The sequence below is a fragment of the Lichenostomus cassidix genome, chromosome 21 (assembly GCF_008360975.1).
Source record: "Lichenostomus cassidix isolate B80296 chromosome 21, HeHo_3.0, whole genome shotgun sequence".
Lineage (NCBI taxonomy): Eukaryota > Metazoa > Chordata > Aves > Passeriformes > Meliphagidae > Lichenostomus > Lichenostomus cassidix.
The window spans coordinates 5,622,847-5,639,341 of NC_139501.1; the positions used below are offsets into that span (position 1 = coordinate 5,622,847).

Genomic DNA, 16,495 nt, shown 5'->3' on the forward strand with positions numbered 1-16,495 from the left:
GACTGAAAACCTTTGAAAAGTGCTCAGTTTTCACTGAATTTTAGCAGATTTTGTGATGGAGGGAACTGGGGAGCCTGGCTTAGATCTCTGTTTTGCTGAATTCCAGAAATTACCATGTGCTTGGACACATGGTCCTTCCCCAGCCCTGGTTTGGGAACAGTGGGAACACAAATCCCATTTCCTCCATGTCCTTAGAGTTGGCTGCTAGTAACTCATTATCTGTAGTGAAGAGCCTTTCAAAATTGTAATATATTGTGATAAAGGAAGTGCACACTGGGTTTTCCATGATATCTGCCGGAAACCAAAGGCTGGAGCTGGAAATCTGTTTGCAGTAAACTTTAGTTGCAAAATCAATCCCATTTATACTCTGTTAACTGGGCATGTGTGCCTGGGATCCGAATTTAAGTTGGGAGCAGTTGCCACAAATTAGGAGCAGATTGGATTAATGGGTTTGTCTCCTCTTAATATATTGTGTGGTTTCTTCTTCCCTTGGAGTAAAGCAGTGCTGATCTTGGGAATATTCTGTGGTGTTTGCTTTGACTCAGTGGGCCAGGGAGATCATTAATGCTGGAGTTACAAACCTGCTTTTAAATTGAAATACAAATCCATCTTGGAGCAGTGCTGCAGGATTGAAGTTTTCCTTTTGGATGAGATACTGGAAATTTGGGCTTGTTTATGATTAATATTAATATGATGTTATAATTCTTGAGAAAAATATGTTGAGAACAACCTTCTCTCCCAGCCAGTACCTGATCTTTCCGAAAACTTGACTTCCTGAAGCTTTTTTCCCCTGCATGATCCTTATGCTGTTGGCAGCGACCTCCTTGCTACCCCAAGTGCCACTTGGAGCTCGAATGAGCAACTTGTAAAACAGTTCTTCTGTTCTAATGCCATTCTAATGATTGTTATTGCTGCATTGAAAGCAAAAGTGGTTAAGTCTAGCTGAATCCTCCACAAGGCTGTGAGTGCTTCATTTTCCTGTCCCCCAGAGAGGGAAGCTCATCCCCCATGGCCACATCAGCCGTGTCACTCACTGTTGTAACAGTTGCACGTTTACATTGCAGCCCAAACCGCTGTAACTGCACCAAAGACCTGGAAGAAACCAAAAGACCGGACCCAAGCCACTGAGGAGGTGACAGAGGCAGAAACGGAGGTGAGAGGGAACCACAGTCCTGCTTTAGCCAAATTTAATCATGGTGTTCCTCTCTTGAAACTGTGCTTTGGAGATGTTGCTTCTCGTTGTCTCACAGGATCCAGGGCAGAGTTTTGGGGAGGAACCATGCTACTCCTCAGCGTCCTTTAGATAACAGGTGTCAGTCTGTTCCCTGTTAGAGCTCTTCAGTTTTCTTTGGTTTTGCCTAATTTAATGACAAATAGAGTCACAGAATCCCAGACTGGTTTGGGTTGGAAGGGACCTTAAAGACTCAGCTCATTCCAATCCCTTCCATGGCAAGTGACACGTTCCATGAGAAGATTCCACTAAAATCCCACCAGCCTCCCAGGAACTCCTTCCACTAAAGGTTGAGGGAAAAGTGGATTTGTATCCCTCAGCACAGCTCCATTGTGGTCCTAGGCCACCATTCTGACATTGGGCAAGTTCTTTAGTACAGGGATGTCATGGCAAAGGATACTTTTCCTGATGACCAACTGATGGAGAAGCTGACAAAGGAAAATACTGATGTTTTCAGGCAAAACCACCTGAAGAGTGATTAGATGAGTAAAGAAAACCTCCTTTTAGATGAGTAAAGAAAACCTCCCTCACTGCTGTGCTGGTAGAGATATTGCAGCAGGGAGCTTTGCTTGATATCCTGTGTCAGTTTGGGGTTAGAATCAATGAGAAACGGAACAAGAGAGTAGAAATGTCAAAGTTCAGACTGCCCAGTGTGTAGATAAAAGCTGAGGTTGGCCAGATGTGATGCAGAGCAGGAGAGCAAAGGGTGTTCCTGGGGCTGCACCAGCAGGTTCATCCTCCACACTTCCCTCTTCCTCCCCTGCAGGAGCTGTGTCTCCTGCACTAGCCGGCAGTTATACTGAGGAATTCTTCAGAGAATTCCCTTGAAAAGTCTGCAAGAAACATTTTAGGATGTGGTGCCCTCAGGTGGGGAGGCGAAAGGATCAGGAGTCTCCTCCAGAGCATCCTCAATGAAGTTATTCCTTTGTTCAGTGCTAAGATGTGCTGGGATTTCTCCTGGGAGCAGCGCGTTCCGACGCCTCCTCGTCTGAATGCACAATCAGGCTGTGTCCTTGGAGAGCTCTAAAATTAACAGCCAGGGATACTATTGATGCTTTTTCCTGAAACCAAAATGCTGGAATTGTGGCTGGATCTCACATTACCTTCCTTAGTGGGATCTGCTCCAGCTGGCAGCAGGCATTAAAAGGAAGAATCCCCCAAAACAAGCACCATGTGCCTTTTACCATCCCTTTATCATGGATGGTAGGAGAGAAGGAAAACAGAGTTGTCATTCCAGGCTGAGATTGCTCATGGCTTAACAGTTCCCTCTATCCTATCCCATGGGGATTTCATGGGCAGCGCTGAGTCTTTCCAGTTGCACTGTTAATTATCAGTGGGTTATTCATTGGAATGAGCTGGTAAATCACCTGGCAGCTCGGTGTGCTGTCACATATCCCTGGGTATCCCAGCACAAAAATTTGGCTGTTGATTCTTCTTCCTCACAAAATCTTGGCACAGAAATTGTAAGTTTTAATTCTTTGTCCCAGAATCAGCAGAAAAATTTTGTTTTGATTCTTTTTCCTCAGAAAATCTCAGCACAAAAATTCGGGTTTTGATTCTTCTTCCTCACAATATCTCAGTGCAAAAATTTGGGTTTTAATTCTTGTGAGATGCATTTGTATTCCTGCTGTTCCCCAAAATCCCAAAAAAACATGAAGAGCCATTTCACACATGTTGAATCTGTCGGGGTGTTTTTAACAAAACCTGCTTCTGTCCATGCTCCAGCCGAAGGAGGAGGAGGAACCTTCAGGGGACAAAGTACTTGAATCCGACCAGGAGAAAATGAGCCATGGGCTTCAGCTGGAGAGGGAACCCTCAGAGCTCAAACCAGTGAAACCTGTGGAAGAGAACGGGGAGCAGGAGGCAGAGCCGGTGCGGAATGGTGCCGAGAGCGTCTCAGAGGGCGAAGGCATCGACGCCAACTCCGGCTGCACAGAGAGCTCCGGAGAGGCACCTGTGTACCAATACAAACCAGGTAAGTCCTGCTCCACTCTGCTGCTCTGCCTCCCTCCTGTGAGGGCTTCTGAAACCCTGGGTGTCATCCCTATGGATGGAAGGATGTTCCCAGTGGGGCTGGAAGGGGATTCAGTGTGCGCCAAGTGCAGCTCTGCCGAGGTCTGCAACCCAGCAGCTCTTCTAGGGAGGCACAAGGGGAAAATTGATTTTGACTTGCTGGTCGTGGTCAAGAGAAGAGAAAATCCCTCATTCCTTGAAATTATTGTCCATTTGGATGTTGGTTGCTGCACAGTGGAAATGGCAGAATTGATTCCTGTGTGATCAACAGCTGGAAACCATCCAAGAAATTACATATAAACCAATGTACTTCTGAAATAAGGAGTGGTTAAATAAATGAAAGTGCTCATTGGGTCCTAAATACAAATATGTGAGTTCATAAAGATTTAATTTCCTGTCTAAATAGTATTGTGGATCTTTGGATTTCTAGAAAAGTAAGGAAAAGAAACAATTTGTGGTTTTCAATCCAGGCACTGCCAAACTCAGTCCCATTGATTGGGGTGTAGGATGTCTGTAGAGTATTTTTGTTATTTATGAGGACCTAACCTTTTTGTTATTTATGAAGATTTTGTCATTTACAGACCTGAACCTCAATTAATCCACCTCATTTATAGGGACCTTGAGACCAACTTCTCAGTTGCTCCCAATTTTTAAGCAATTTCTCATTCAAGTGAAACTCACTCCAAATAAACTAGTTGTTTTTTTAGGAGCCCAAAAATTAAAGAGTATAATACTAATAATAATAATAATAATAATAATAATAATAATAAGGAAGGACCTGGAGAACCTGGTGGACAAGGAGCACGACCAGTAAGGGATTCCACTGCAGTGGTTATTTCTACACCACTTTGTTTTGACAAAGACCTCAGTTGCTTTGGTTTTATTAATTCAGCACAATCATATCGTGAGGGGAAGCACAGAGGCCTCTTGATAGCTCACCACACTCAGGGTACCTGACCAGTTCATTAGCCAAGCACTTCCTGAAGTTAATCCATAATTCATCAGCTTGATGCAGTCAGAACAATCCCAGTTGGCTCCAAATGTCCTTTCACTCAGCTGGAAGGGTTGGATTGATCCCTGGGAAAGCAGCACACTTTGGACTTGTACAGTAGTCCTAGATTTCAGCTCTACTCCTTTTAAAAAGGGGAATTTCTGCCTTTTGGAGGAACTGTGTGTTTGATCTGTGTCTCTCCCTGTGTTGGGGATCCTTCCTGTGACACTGCTCAGCTGCTCTGCACATTAAAACAGCTCATTGAGAACTTCCCAGGAGAAGGAAATTACACATAAACTGTTGTTGTGTCAGATCTTTTCCATGGTAAGTGACAGGCAGTGTGGCACAGTGGACAGACCAGGAATTCCAGGCAGACTCCAGCCCCTTTATCCTGCACCCTTTTATCCTGAAGCTCTGTAGAAATAAACCTGCATAAAGAGCTAAAGTTTGTAATTATTTCTGTGTATTTTCATTCTCAGTTATTAAAACTCATCATTGGAATAAGTCCCTTCCTGTTACCTCTGTGGGGGTGTGAAGGGCGAGATCCCAAGGATCCAAAGCCAGTGGTTAGGGAGTGAAATAAAGGAATAATAAATACCTGAAGGGCTGATAAATGCTGAGTAGGGCAGTCTGGCATGTGGGAGAGTGAAAGGCAGCATCTCATACTGATGTTTTACTTCAGATAAAACATGTTTTCTTCCCTAATTTCAAACAAACTGTGTGGCCAGTGCTGAAAATCCCATCTGAAAATCTGAGGCTGATTTTCCTTGTGCTAAAGTGGCTGTAGGTTTACATGGTGATTTGTACCAGGCAGGATCCTCCACACCCAAAAAGCCCCATGAAAAATGGGTGGAAAGTTGAATTCCTAGATAATGGCCTGTGGTTGTGGCTTCTCTTGTTTCCCCGTTATCTCCAGCCGGGGTTGTTCACAATTCCATGGTTTCACATTTTCAAAAGGTATTTTTGTTTCGTGCTCTGTTCTCCTTGACTCCACGTTTATGACTCCCTTTTACATCAGACAAACCACTTCAAGTTTGGCATTTTCCCCCAGAAACTCGGAATTGTCTCCTGTCCACACCACAGGAGAGTGGGAGTCAAAGTTAACATGGGTTAGAACTGGAATTAGTGACCAGATCCAGGTGTGGCTGCTCTTGATCTGGCTCTACACTCCCCCTTGTTTATGTTCCTTTAATGCTATGGATGTTCTCTCCACATGAAAATTAAATTAAACTAAAATTTCCCAGGCTGGTGAAGCAGCCTCTTCCCTTTGGATTTACTGGAACCACATCTGGGTGAGCAGATGGTTTGTTTCCTGTGACTCTCAGGGACCTTCTCTCCCTATAGAGCAGTGGAAGCCCCTGGACCCAGAGGGGAAGAAGCAATACGACAGGGAATTCCTGCTGGATATCCAGTTCATGCCTGCCTGTGTCCAGAAGCCAGAGGGGCTGCCTCCCATCAGTGATGTGGTGCTCGACAAGGTGAGAGGAGAGCCCATAAAACAGGTACGTGCCAGGGTTTGATATAAATAAAAGATTCCTAATGCCTCATTCCTGAACCATTTCCATGCAGGCTTTTGGTGGGAAGCGGGAATAATTGGCCACATCACAAAATTCTACAAATAGAGGTGTTGGTGCCTGATGAATGTGCACAGATGATTAAAAACTGAAGCTTTTTTGATGGTCTTTATCTGGGTTAAGTTATTCCAGATTGCTATTAAATTTTAAAATGACCCAGCCATGAAGAGCTGAGGATCCAAGCAAGGCTGGATAGAGAGGCAGTGGCTTCTATTAGATCAATTAATTGATCTATTAGATCAATTAAAAAGCAGAGAGAAGCTTTTGGGCGAATTGTTTTTTGATCTGAAACCATTTCTTCACGATTTATGAGATGAGCTAATAAAAGATCTTTAAGAACTCCATTCTCATGCAGTTTTGGGATTTCTCTCCAGTCTCATCTCAGAGCTGATTGTCTCTGCTGGAGCTCTGGGCTTAGTGAACACTTGGGATTTCCGAGTGCTGACAGTGAGGCCTCGTTCTGCTCTCACTGAGCACTGAGGAGATCCTTGGCTTTAATGAAACCACAACAGACTCTCTCCTGAGATTCAGGGATGTGGGTGGTCCTCATGTGCAGAAACATTTCCACTCTTGAGTTTCATACCCAGGCAAATTGTAAAATGCAGCTTTATTCCCAAAATTATCTCATCCACCTTCTAGTTTCCCATGATTGTGTCTCACTCTTCTGTGTTTGAGCTTCCTGGGCTCAGTTGCCCATCTCTCATGCTGGCACAAAAAATTGCTTAGATGGAAGGTGGCAGTTTTGTGGTCCTGAACCAAGATGGACCCATATTACTGTGATTTAATGCTCCGTAATTCCTGCTCAGCCTTGAAATGTTTCTGAACTCCACCTGTTTCCTCAATAGTCACCTGCAGAAGATGTATTGTAAATTAAATGCTTATTTTTAGTGTAAGTGTGGATGCCTAAAGCTTGCACAGTTTGTTAAAAGCTTTAATTTGGATGTTAAATATGACTATTATGGTTTAGCAGAGGTTGTCTGTAGATTGCATGACCTTTGGTAGCTCAGCACCCCTGAGCAGCCCCTGTTTGTGTGCTCTGCTCACGGTGCAGGTCAATCAGCCAAAATTGCCACTGAGGACTCTGGACCCCCGGATCCTGCCACGAGGCCCCGACTTCACGCCAGCCTTTGCTGATTTTGGGAGGCAAGCCCCCGGGGGAAGAAACGTGTCTGGAAGTGTGAGTTTACCCCAAGTTGCTCATTTAAAAACTGACCTTAACGCTGACGAAGTTCCTCCTCAGGCTTGTGGGCATCTTCCGATGCTCCAGTGGTTCTGGTTTTATCAGGATGAGTGCGGGGCTGATGTTTGCTTGGCTGACAAAGTTTAGGGACATTGGCAATGGTTGTGGATGTTTGTTACCGGTATGCATTGTTTGGGAAGGGTTTGATCTCCTTCCCTCCCTGTGTGAGAGAGTGGAGGTGTTTCCACACCAGGACCCGGCAGTTGCGTTTGCAGTCGCGCGTTCGTTGTACAACAAACCCGGCGTCAGTGTGTCAGCCTGGGAGGCTGTGCTGCAAAACACACCAGCAGAGCAAAGAGATTTTACTGACAAACAATACACACAGCACCTGTGTGTTCCTGCTTTCTCTGTGCTTCCATGTGCATTCCTTGTCTTTTCCACCACTTTTCTTTCACTTTCCCTTCTTTTCCCCGTGTCTGGCTTTGCCAACGCTCTGAAATCCCTCTGTGAGTTGTTCACTCATGCCTCTGCCATGTCTTTCCCTGGGGCACAGGAGCCCCTCAGCTTGTGCCACCCTGTCAGTGCCACTGGAGGAGGACGGTGCCGCCGTTAGGGATAATCACTGATTTCCATCTATTGAGATACTTCCACTGTGTCCATCTGGATGTGTCTAACGACACAGCCATTGTGGATCTTTCAAACCTGCTGGTTCCAGAAGAGTTCCCTGAATCACCCTGACTTCCAAGTGTGCAGGTTTCCAGGAGTCAAACCCAGCGCTTTTGGATCAATTAATATTTCTGGTTTGGGAGCAGCCTCGTGGCCAGATGATGGCCCATCAGTTCTGGGGTGCACATCCATGTCTTGGATGTCACAGTTTCTCTCGGAGCACCACCTGGTCCACAAAACCTCGTGAGGTCACCAGTGCTTCCCCTGGCTGGGACTTGCAGGCTGTGCTGCGGCGCCTCCTCTCCTGTCATGTGCTGAGTGTCCCGAGCCCTTCGGCGTTCGGGTAACGCGGCTGTCGCTCTTTGTCTCTCCGCAGGCCTGCAAAGTGCAGAGCACCCCTGGATTGCCCTCCCTGGCTCGGTGCGGGCCCCCAGCATGCCCTCTCTTGGTCTCGCCTCACCCACCATTGAGGAACCTGCCGATAGGGGTAAGCCAAATCCCCCCTTTTCCCCCCAGACTTTGCACCTTTTTGTAGAGTTGCCTTTTTCCCCAACACCCACTCTTGATAAAGAACGACTGGCAGAAAACTTTACAAAAAGGTGCAACCTTGTTTAAAAAAAAACCGAAACAAGACTTGCATTGTACCCCTCTAGGCAGTCTTCAGTGGTGGGTGGGACATCACCAGCTGAGGGCATGCTGGGACGTTGGCCTGAGCGGGATCCGCGAGGGTCTGCACTTTGCAGACCTGTGGAAAGGGGGAGAAAAGGTAAGTCCCGCTTACCCCGTTCATTTGGAGCATTCAGCACATAACATACATCTTACATTTGCGCCTTTGCAGAGCAGAGCCTCTTTGCCTTGTTCTGGATGAGGGCTGGAAGGTGACGTGGTTTAACCAGCCTGTCCTCGATGCCGGCGGTTGTAGGATCAGAGGGTTCTGAGCCCCAGCAATGCCAGACGTTCCTCTCTCGTGACGCATGGCACCCCCTGCGTGTGCGCTGCCTGTCCCCAGCCATCCCACCTCTGCACAGGCCATGCCATGAACCATCAAACCACTGCCTCTTCCTTGCCCCAAATAACGTCGAGCGGCTCAGCGCTAACAGCTTCCAGCACGTTGAGAACCTTTTGTTTTGCTTCTTTGGCTTTTGTCTTTGTTTCCTTCTTTTCGCTTGAACGTGGTGTATGATTGTTTCTGGCACTAACCAATGTCGCGTCAGACGGCACCGGGGTGGAACTGCACAGGAGCAGAACCCAGCTGGGAAGGCTCTTTGGTATAGGCAGGGTTAGGTGAGCGTGGCGGGTGAGGAGATGCAAACACATGTGGGGCTGGAGAGGACAGGTCTGTCCCTGCACAGGATGCGTCTGCGTCGTCCTTCCTGAGAGGTGATGGAAACTGAAATCACCTCAGTTCTTGTTCCTGGAAGGCAGAGCCTCTCCCAGTGTCAAAGCTCAACTTCACCTCTTGCATTCGAAGCTTCTTATAGAGGCAGAAGCACTTCCTTAATTCCTTAGATGTTTTTTAAAGCATTTCCATGACTTGCGACCTGAGTGGGAGCACCAAGTCGGGCTGTGCTGCTATGAGTCTTTGGCTCCTCTGCAGGAGCCTTGTCCTCATGTCTTCCTGCTTTCCTTTCCCTACTCTTCTTCTGGAAGAGAGGTCATTCAGATCAGTGCAGGAACACCCGGTAATTGCCCTGTGCCCCAGAACCATCATTATCTACAGGAAGCCAGGTCTGAGCTCAGGCACCTCTTTAACTTGCTGTATAAATCTGAAGCCAATATCCCCAGACCTTTTCTGCTATAAGTTAGATCCATCTAATATTTTATTACATCTTCAAAGGAGGCTTCTGTTCACTGATTTAAAACCTAATCACACAGTTTGAACTGAGTTTATTCACCGATATTAAAAACATACAGTTTCAAAGAGAGTCTTTGTTGTGTTGATGCACTGAAAGATCTGGGCTTGAGGAGGTGACAAGTGACACCCTGGTGCTCCGTGCATCCTTCAGTTTTCCAAGGGCGTCACCTCCTTCAGGGAGGGGTGTTTGCTAGAAGGGAACATTTGCATGGACCCGTGCCCAAGGAAGCGCCGGCCTCTGCGACTCTGTCCCCACGTGTCACAGCCTGGTGTGTTTGGAAGGTCCTTCAGACCAGAGCTGCCTCTGTGCAGGCGATGGGGTGGCTGCAGGTCACCTCTCCTTGGCTTTGCTCATCTGGGGGGGATGAGCCCAAAGGTTTGGGTTTTCAGGGCACACTTCAGCCTGGCTCTGGTTATGGAGCTGTCTGTGGGCAGGAGGTGTGTGGTGAGCTCTGGCACACGAGGCTGTGACCAGCCAGTTTTCTGTTACATCATTGTCTGGTTTTTCAGCTGGAGGGAGGTTTCTTCTCGCCACATTTGCAGCATGGTCAGAGGCTGGGCAGCAGAATTGTGGGCAGTGGTGTAACACCAAAGGTGATGTGTGACGGCAGGGCTGCGATCACTCTGTGCCAGACTGGTGCTGGTCAGGGCTCGGGCTGAGAGCAGAGAGGGGCCAAAGGGAGGGATCAGTGTCTGCTTTAGGAAGGTGTCTGACACCTCACAAAAACATCCTGAAGTCTCCCTGCTCCACTGTTGATTCCTCAGGAGTGATCAACTGGTGCAGTTGTGCTACAAGTGGTTGACTTGAAGATCTTGTCCAACATAAATGATTCTGTGAATTACGGCTTTCATGGGGCTTGTGCCCCATGAAGTTTGAATAATTTGCTAGGCTATTTCTGTGCATCCCAGGGGTCTTTGTAAGCTGAGGGGAGCACACTGACACCCCACCCCTTGGAGCTTTCCTTTCCCCGGGCATTGCTGAGCACTTGGAGCATGTCATGGCATGAGGTCGTTGTCATCTGACAGGATCTTCTTCTGTTGCTGTTATCCCATAATGAAGCCCAAACAAGAGCTCCAGCACTGCTGGTGATCGTGTTCATTTGCACACATTTACCTTGTCAAAGGCAAGTGCTTCAACTCCCTCCTGCATTTAAGGAGGATTTTGCCTTTCAATAACGCAAACCCAGGTTTGTGGCTGATGTATGACATAAGAGCACCAGCCAAGAGCTCTTGCCTCCTATTCAGTGAAGCTCTTTGAATAACTGCAGTGGTTTGGCCTTTTTGATGCTCGTTGAATCCCTTTGTTGAACAAAGCAGTGTTTGAAATGGCCCATCTTCCACGAGTGGCTGCTGAGCAGATTAATTACTGCTCTGGGAAGTACCAGGTTTGATAATGGAGTTTTGCTGCGTTAATTTGTACCTTGAGGTTGGACATTTCTTATAAATGAGTTCAGAAATGTGAAAGAGCACAGGGGGAGAACCACCTCCCAACAGCACCTGGTGCCTTTAGTCCTTAATCAGAAGCCCCCAGATGATGAAGAGAAGGTTTGGGGGTGTCTTGTGCCCTACCACTTTTACATCAGGTGAAAAACTCCCTGGTTGTGTCAGGTTTTGTGCCTGATTTGTTCAGGAGGAGCATCACATTACACAGGATTACAGAGGTGCTTGGTGCAGTTTCAAAGCACCCTGATTCCTTTTCTTCTGTAAAACCATCCAGAGTTTGTCCCACATCTGTTAGGATCCATATTTATACAGTGCAGAAGCTGCACTGGTGCTCCTTCAGTGTGTTTTACATCATTCCCATCTCAAATGGTTCTGTTTGAAGCATTCTCCAGTAAAACTTAACATTTCTGGCAGAGCTGCTAATTTATCAGTCTAAATGCTTGGGATGATGTGTTTAAAATACACCTGTAAGGGCTGAATTCTTCCACACCTTTGCTGTAATGTCTCAGTTATTCAGTTTCTGACTCCCAAAAGGTACTTTTGGCCAGTCGAGTTCGGTTCTGCACTGGTGTAGCAGCGCCTGGAGCGCTGCCGGATCGTGTAGGCAGAGTCATCCCATCTGTCTGTTGGGAAAAGCTGTCCAGAGAAACATGTTTGGTGTCTCCATATTCCCTGTGACCAGTCTGGAGCAGTGTTGGGTCAGAGGGACTCCTCATGTCCCAGCAGGACGTGCTGGTGGTCAGCGGTGCCGTCAGCGGATGTTGGCGTTTGCCCCGGAGTGTGTTATCCCACGTGAGCCTAAAATGGGATATAACAAGGAATGTTTTTGTCCTAGTTGTTGAATGTTGGACCGAGGAGATCTCAGCCGGGCCAGAGGAGAGAGCCCAGGAAGATCATCACAGTGTGTGTGAAGGAGGATGTGCACCTGAAGAAGGCAGAGAACGCCTGGAAGCCAAGCCTGAAGAGGGAAAACCAAACGGAGGACCCAGAAAATGTCAAAACCCAGGTAAGAGCGTAAGCAGGTCTGAGGGTGCAGCAGCTGCACCAGGTAATGGTAATTTGCCTTCCTTCTTGGGTCAGACAGTGAAAAAGTGCAATGAATTCCAGTTGGAGTCCCAGCTTTCCCCTACTTTGATGGTATTCTTCATGTGTTTATTCTTGACCTGGAGTTTACATGCTAGTCCTGTGTATTAAGCAGAGAACACCAGACAACCTACTAGGTCTCTCCAGGATTGCTTTCCTACTGCTGTTTTACTGGAACATTTCTGTCTTTATTCTAAAGTAAACAGCCTCACATTCCCAGCACGGAACTTGCTTTTCATCCCCTTTTAGGCCACACTTCTGCCCTGAATCCTCACTGAGGTTCCTCTGTGAAAACCCTCAGTTGGTCCTGCTCAGCCCGACAGTGCTGTCTGAAGTTCCCTCTGTCCTTCTCCTCCTCCTCTCCTCCATGGGACAGTTCCTCTGGGAGGAGGTGTTTGGTGATCAAGCTTGTAATTTGTAGGAGAAGTTGACATGGTCTTGAAGGACACTGGAATTCTGTTCTTGGAGCTAACGGCAGTGTTGTTGACCTCATTATCATCCTGGAATGGAAAAAATAAAGTGCCTTAAAATTAATTATAGGAGAGTCTGGTTTCCTCTGACTGAAGGAGACAGAGGCTGCTCCCTGATAATTTATATCTCATGGATTAAACTGCTATAAAGAAGAGTATTTCTGACAGGAAGGGCTTTGTGCCTCTGTTGCACTTGACAAAAGCACTTGGGTGTTTCCAAAACTCCTGCCCCACAGCCACGATCTTTGTAGCCAAGTGAGAACTGGGGTTGGGCTGTGCAGATATGTGTGGTGTGTCACTCAGCTTCCTAGACATTCCTATAGGACATCTCCATTCCCCTGTAAGAAGCATCCTGGATCGTTCCTGAAATCCCCCTGCACCACTTGTGCCTGACCTTGCAGTGTTTCTGTTGTTCAGGAGTTGTTCCGCAAGGTACGAAGCATCTTGAACAAGCTGACGCCCCAGATGTTCAACCAGCTCATGAAGCAGGTGACAGACCTGACGGTGGACACGGAGGAGAGGCTGAAGGGAGTCATCGACCTGGTCTTTGAGAAGGCCATTGATGAGCCCAGCTTCTCCGTGGCATACGCCAACATGTGCCGCTGCCTGGTGACGGTAAGAACCACATGGGAATTCCTCTGGGCAGTGTTGAACACAGCACCCTTGGGCAGCGATAGAAACGTGGGGAGAGCAGAATTAAATGTTAGTGTCTGAGTGTGAGTAAGAACAATTAATGTGGAGTATTTGTTTGCTGGCCATGCCCAAGGCAGAGGGATTTGCTTGGAGTGGTTGCTGTTGGGAGTTGAGGACTCTTTGCTCCACCTGGTCACAAGATGCGATGAGTTGTATTTGGGAAGTTCATAGAATCACAAAGGCATGGAATGGTTTGGGATGGAAGGGACCTTAAAGCTCTTCTCATTCCACCCCCTGCCATGGGCAGGGGCACCTTCCACTATCCCAGGTTGCTCCAAGCACTGCCCAACCCAGCCTTGGACACTTCCAGGGATGCAGGGGCAGCCACAACTCCTCTGGGCACCCTGTGCCAGGGCTTCACCACCTCTTCCGTGTCTGTCATTTCCAAGGGAGCCCAAGCTGAGCCAGGCTTTGCACAGATCATTCTCAGATGGTGAATTTGGGACCAAATAACCCCCTTTTCCCCATGTCCTTCATGACATGCAGTGGAGGAATGCAGCTTAAGCCTTCAGCACAGAATAGGAGTGGTTTTAAGCAGGGAGTGTTTTTAAGGGATCTTATGGATGGAAAGGTAATCCATCCCCAGGCAGAGATGGTGTCAGCCAGGTTTGGAGTGTGACTTTACATCTGCATTGTAAAACTCCAGTGGAAATCCTGACATGAGGCTTCACTTTCACAGCCTTGTGGAGCCACGTGGCTCAACATGAAGAGCAAAATAAAATGTTATGGATGACTTGCTGCTGTGTGGAGTTCATTCATATTTCTGCTGATGTTTGTCTTCTCCTCCAGCTGAAAGTGCCCATGGCAGACAAACCTGGGAGCACAGTAAATTTCCGTAAGTTGCTGTTAAATCGCTGCCAGAAGGAATTTGAAAAGGACAAGGCTGACGATGATGTCTTTGAAAAGAAGCAGAAAGAACTCGAAGCTGCAACCACTGTAAGTGCTATTTTTCTCCATAAGTTCTCAGAGCTGCCTCAGAAAATTATTTCCTTTTGAAACAGCAGTTGATTTGGGGGAATTTTGGAGTTAAGAGTTTCATTCTGTCACTGTGCTTGAGGATAACAAAAAATATTTGCTGGTATAGATGCTATACCAGCATCTTTCTGGGCTTTAGGAGAAAAAGAGTAAACAGTGTCTATAAACATAAAACTGGATCTTTGAAAGAGCTTTGTGCACAGGAAACATGATTTTACAGAGCTGTTTTCCTGTTTTACAGCCAGAGGAGAAGACACGGCTCCATGATGAGCTGGAAGAGGCCAAGGACAAAGCCCGGCGGAGATCCATTGGAAATATAAAATTCATTGGCGAGCTTTTCAAGCTGAAGATGTTGACAGAGGCCATCATGCATGACTGCGTGGTGAAGCTGCTGAAAAACCATGACGAGGAGTCCCTCGAGTGCCTTTGCCGCCTGCTCACGACCATTGGCAAGGACCTGGACTTTGAGAAGGCAAAGGTGGGGCAGGAATGGGAGCGAGGGATGAGGTTCTCTGGGCAGGGCTGGAAAAATGGGTGTGGGGTGTTTTTATTTGAAGGTTTGTTTTTTCTTCAGGAATTTCCATATGGCATGAGGAAATCATCCACTCCTCTGTGGATGTTTCGTCATAACCTGGCCTCGTTCCCTGCTCTGTAATAGATTCTGTATCATTTTCAGCAGTGCTCTTAAGTTGTTGTTTCCAAAGATTTTGTCCAAACACACAGCCCAGAATGCTCAATGTTTACTTTTGCCAAGCTGAATATCCCTCTTTCATTGTAGCTCCCAAAACATTAGTATTTCCAGTTGAAAGTTTATGTTTCTTACAAAAGCCGCTATTTAGTGTGTTGTTCACATTAAAGTCTAAAACACCCTCATTAACCAGTCCAAACCCCCACCTGAGCCTTGGGGGTGCCTTTATTTTGTGTCATCCTTGCCTCCAGTTGTGCTGGGATGTGACAGCTGTTCTGCAACCGCAGCGCTCCTGCATCCCCCTCCCCATTTTCCAGCAAATATATCTGTAGCATGGAGCACTGTGCACTCCAAGAGCTTCTCTTGGCACAGACAATCTGCTGCTCCTTCACAAAAACCAGGCTTGGGATGAAAAACTCGAGGGTTTTGCCAGGAATCAGTGGGACTCGGCTCTGGAAACAAACGGAGCTAATCGTGTTCGGCTGCCCTGGGCAGGGAGTTCCCTCTCCACGTGCTGAATCTCAGGGATCACAGCAGATCAATCCTGAACCTTAAGGGGAAGGAATTTCCCAGATTGTTCTGAGAGCATTGACCAAAACAACACGGTTTATCAGTAATCCCAGGCTAAACAGCCCATGCTGTGAACGCAGCACAGAGCGCATCACTGGTGCAGGTCTGGCAGTGCCAGGAGCAGGGATTCAGTTTCTCCATGTGCTTTGGGAAGAAAACCAGGTCTGACTGCTAAGCAGAGGTCAGGCTGGATGAGGCCTGGATTGAGGCTGTTTTGGTCTTTTTGAGCACTGTAAAAGCCAACATTTTAATTGCTTTGCTGGTCCTGCACCCTCGAGCCGGGGCATGGTGGGGCGTGGAGCAAGGAGTGATTCCAGATGCCTCTGTCCTGTCTTTGGGATTGGTTAATTCTATCAAGACTGAGAGAATCCTTCCTAATGGAGTAGACATTTTATTATGTGTTTTTATTGAAGCTGAACTGTTAGTCATAGTTTAATTAAAACTTCTGAACAAAGTCCACTGGAAATATTTCCCCATCATCCCAAACTTTGGAAACATTTGCTCCCAGAGCTGGAACTTTCCAAGGCAAGGCCAGACACAAATTTTAATGGGTTTTTTCTTGTTTGTTTAACTACAAGGACAAGGGTTGAGCTGGTTTTTAGTGAAGAGAGTGAGAAACACTGTGGAAAACTGCCCTGAAACTCTTTGTTTGATACAGCCAGAGGCTCTATTTTGAGCAAAAGGCTTTTTAGAGCTTGGTGAGCCAAATTTAGACTTAACAGGAGCTTCTCTACTGATCCCAATTCATGTCATAGTGTGAACCTACTGGGATTCCACCACATCACGGCTTTCTGGATGAGAAGGAGTTTGTGGCCTAGGAGTTTGAGGGTGGGCCACAGCCTAGACCAGTAAACTGTTCTTGCAGAGAGACCCAGAGCTTCTGCTCAGCCTGGCCTGGCTCAGACAGCTCAGGGGGGTAAATCATGGAACAGTGTGTCTTAGGCTGGTTTTGTACCCATTTTGTTTCCTGAGCCTATTTTTCTTGGGCTAAGGTGAGTACACAGCTGATTTGAGGAGGGGAAGCTCAGATTGAGATACATTTTTAATGGATATAATGTTTATT

At 47.0% G+C, this 16,495-nt stretch overlaps 1 protein-coding gene across 18 annotated transcripts in view; it reads left to right on the plus strand.

Moving 5' to 3' along the window:
* EIF4G3 (eukaryotic translation initiation factor 4 gamma 3) overlaps positions 1-16,495 on the plus strand; it is a 140,119-nt gene that overhangs the window by 101,608 nt on the left and 22,016 nt on the right. For 17 of the 18 annotated variants that reach the window (XM_085079721.1, XM_085079725.1, XM_085079726.1 and 14 more), the window contains 9 exons: positions 1,065-1,153; positions 2,957-3,206; positions 5,580-5,737; positions 6,861-6,986; positions 8,032-8,142; positions 11,789-11,959; positions 12,924-13,121; positions 13,989-14,135; positions 14,416-14,652. In XM_085079721.1, the coding sequence (XP_084935847.1) occupies positions 1,065-1,153; positions 2,957-3,206; positions 5,580-5,737; positions 6,861-6,986; positions 8,032-8,142; positions 11,789-11,959; positions 12,924-13,121; positions 13,989-14,135; positions 14,416-14,652 (1,487 nt within the window). The remainder of the gene's footprint in view (positions 1-1,064; positions 1,154-2,956; positions 3,207-5,579; positions 5,738-6,860; positions 6,987-8,031; positions 8,143-11,788; positions 11,960-12,923; positions 13,122-13,988; positions 14,136-14,415; positions 14,653-16,495) is intronic. The other variant, XM_085079727.1, reaches the window with a different exon arrangement.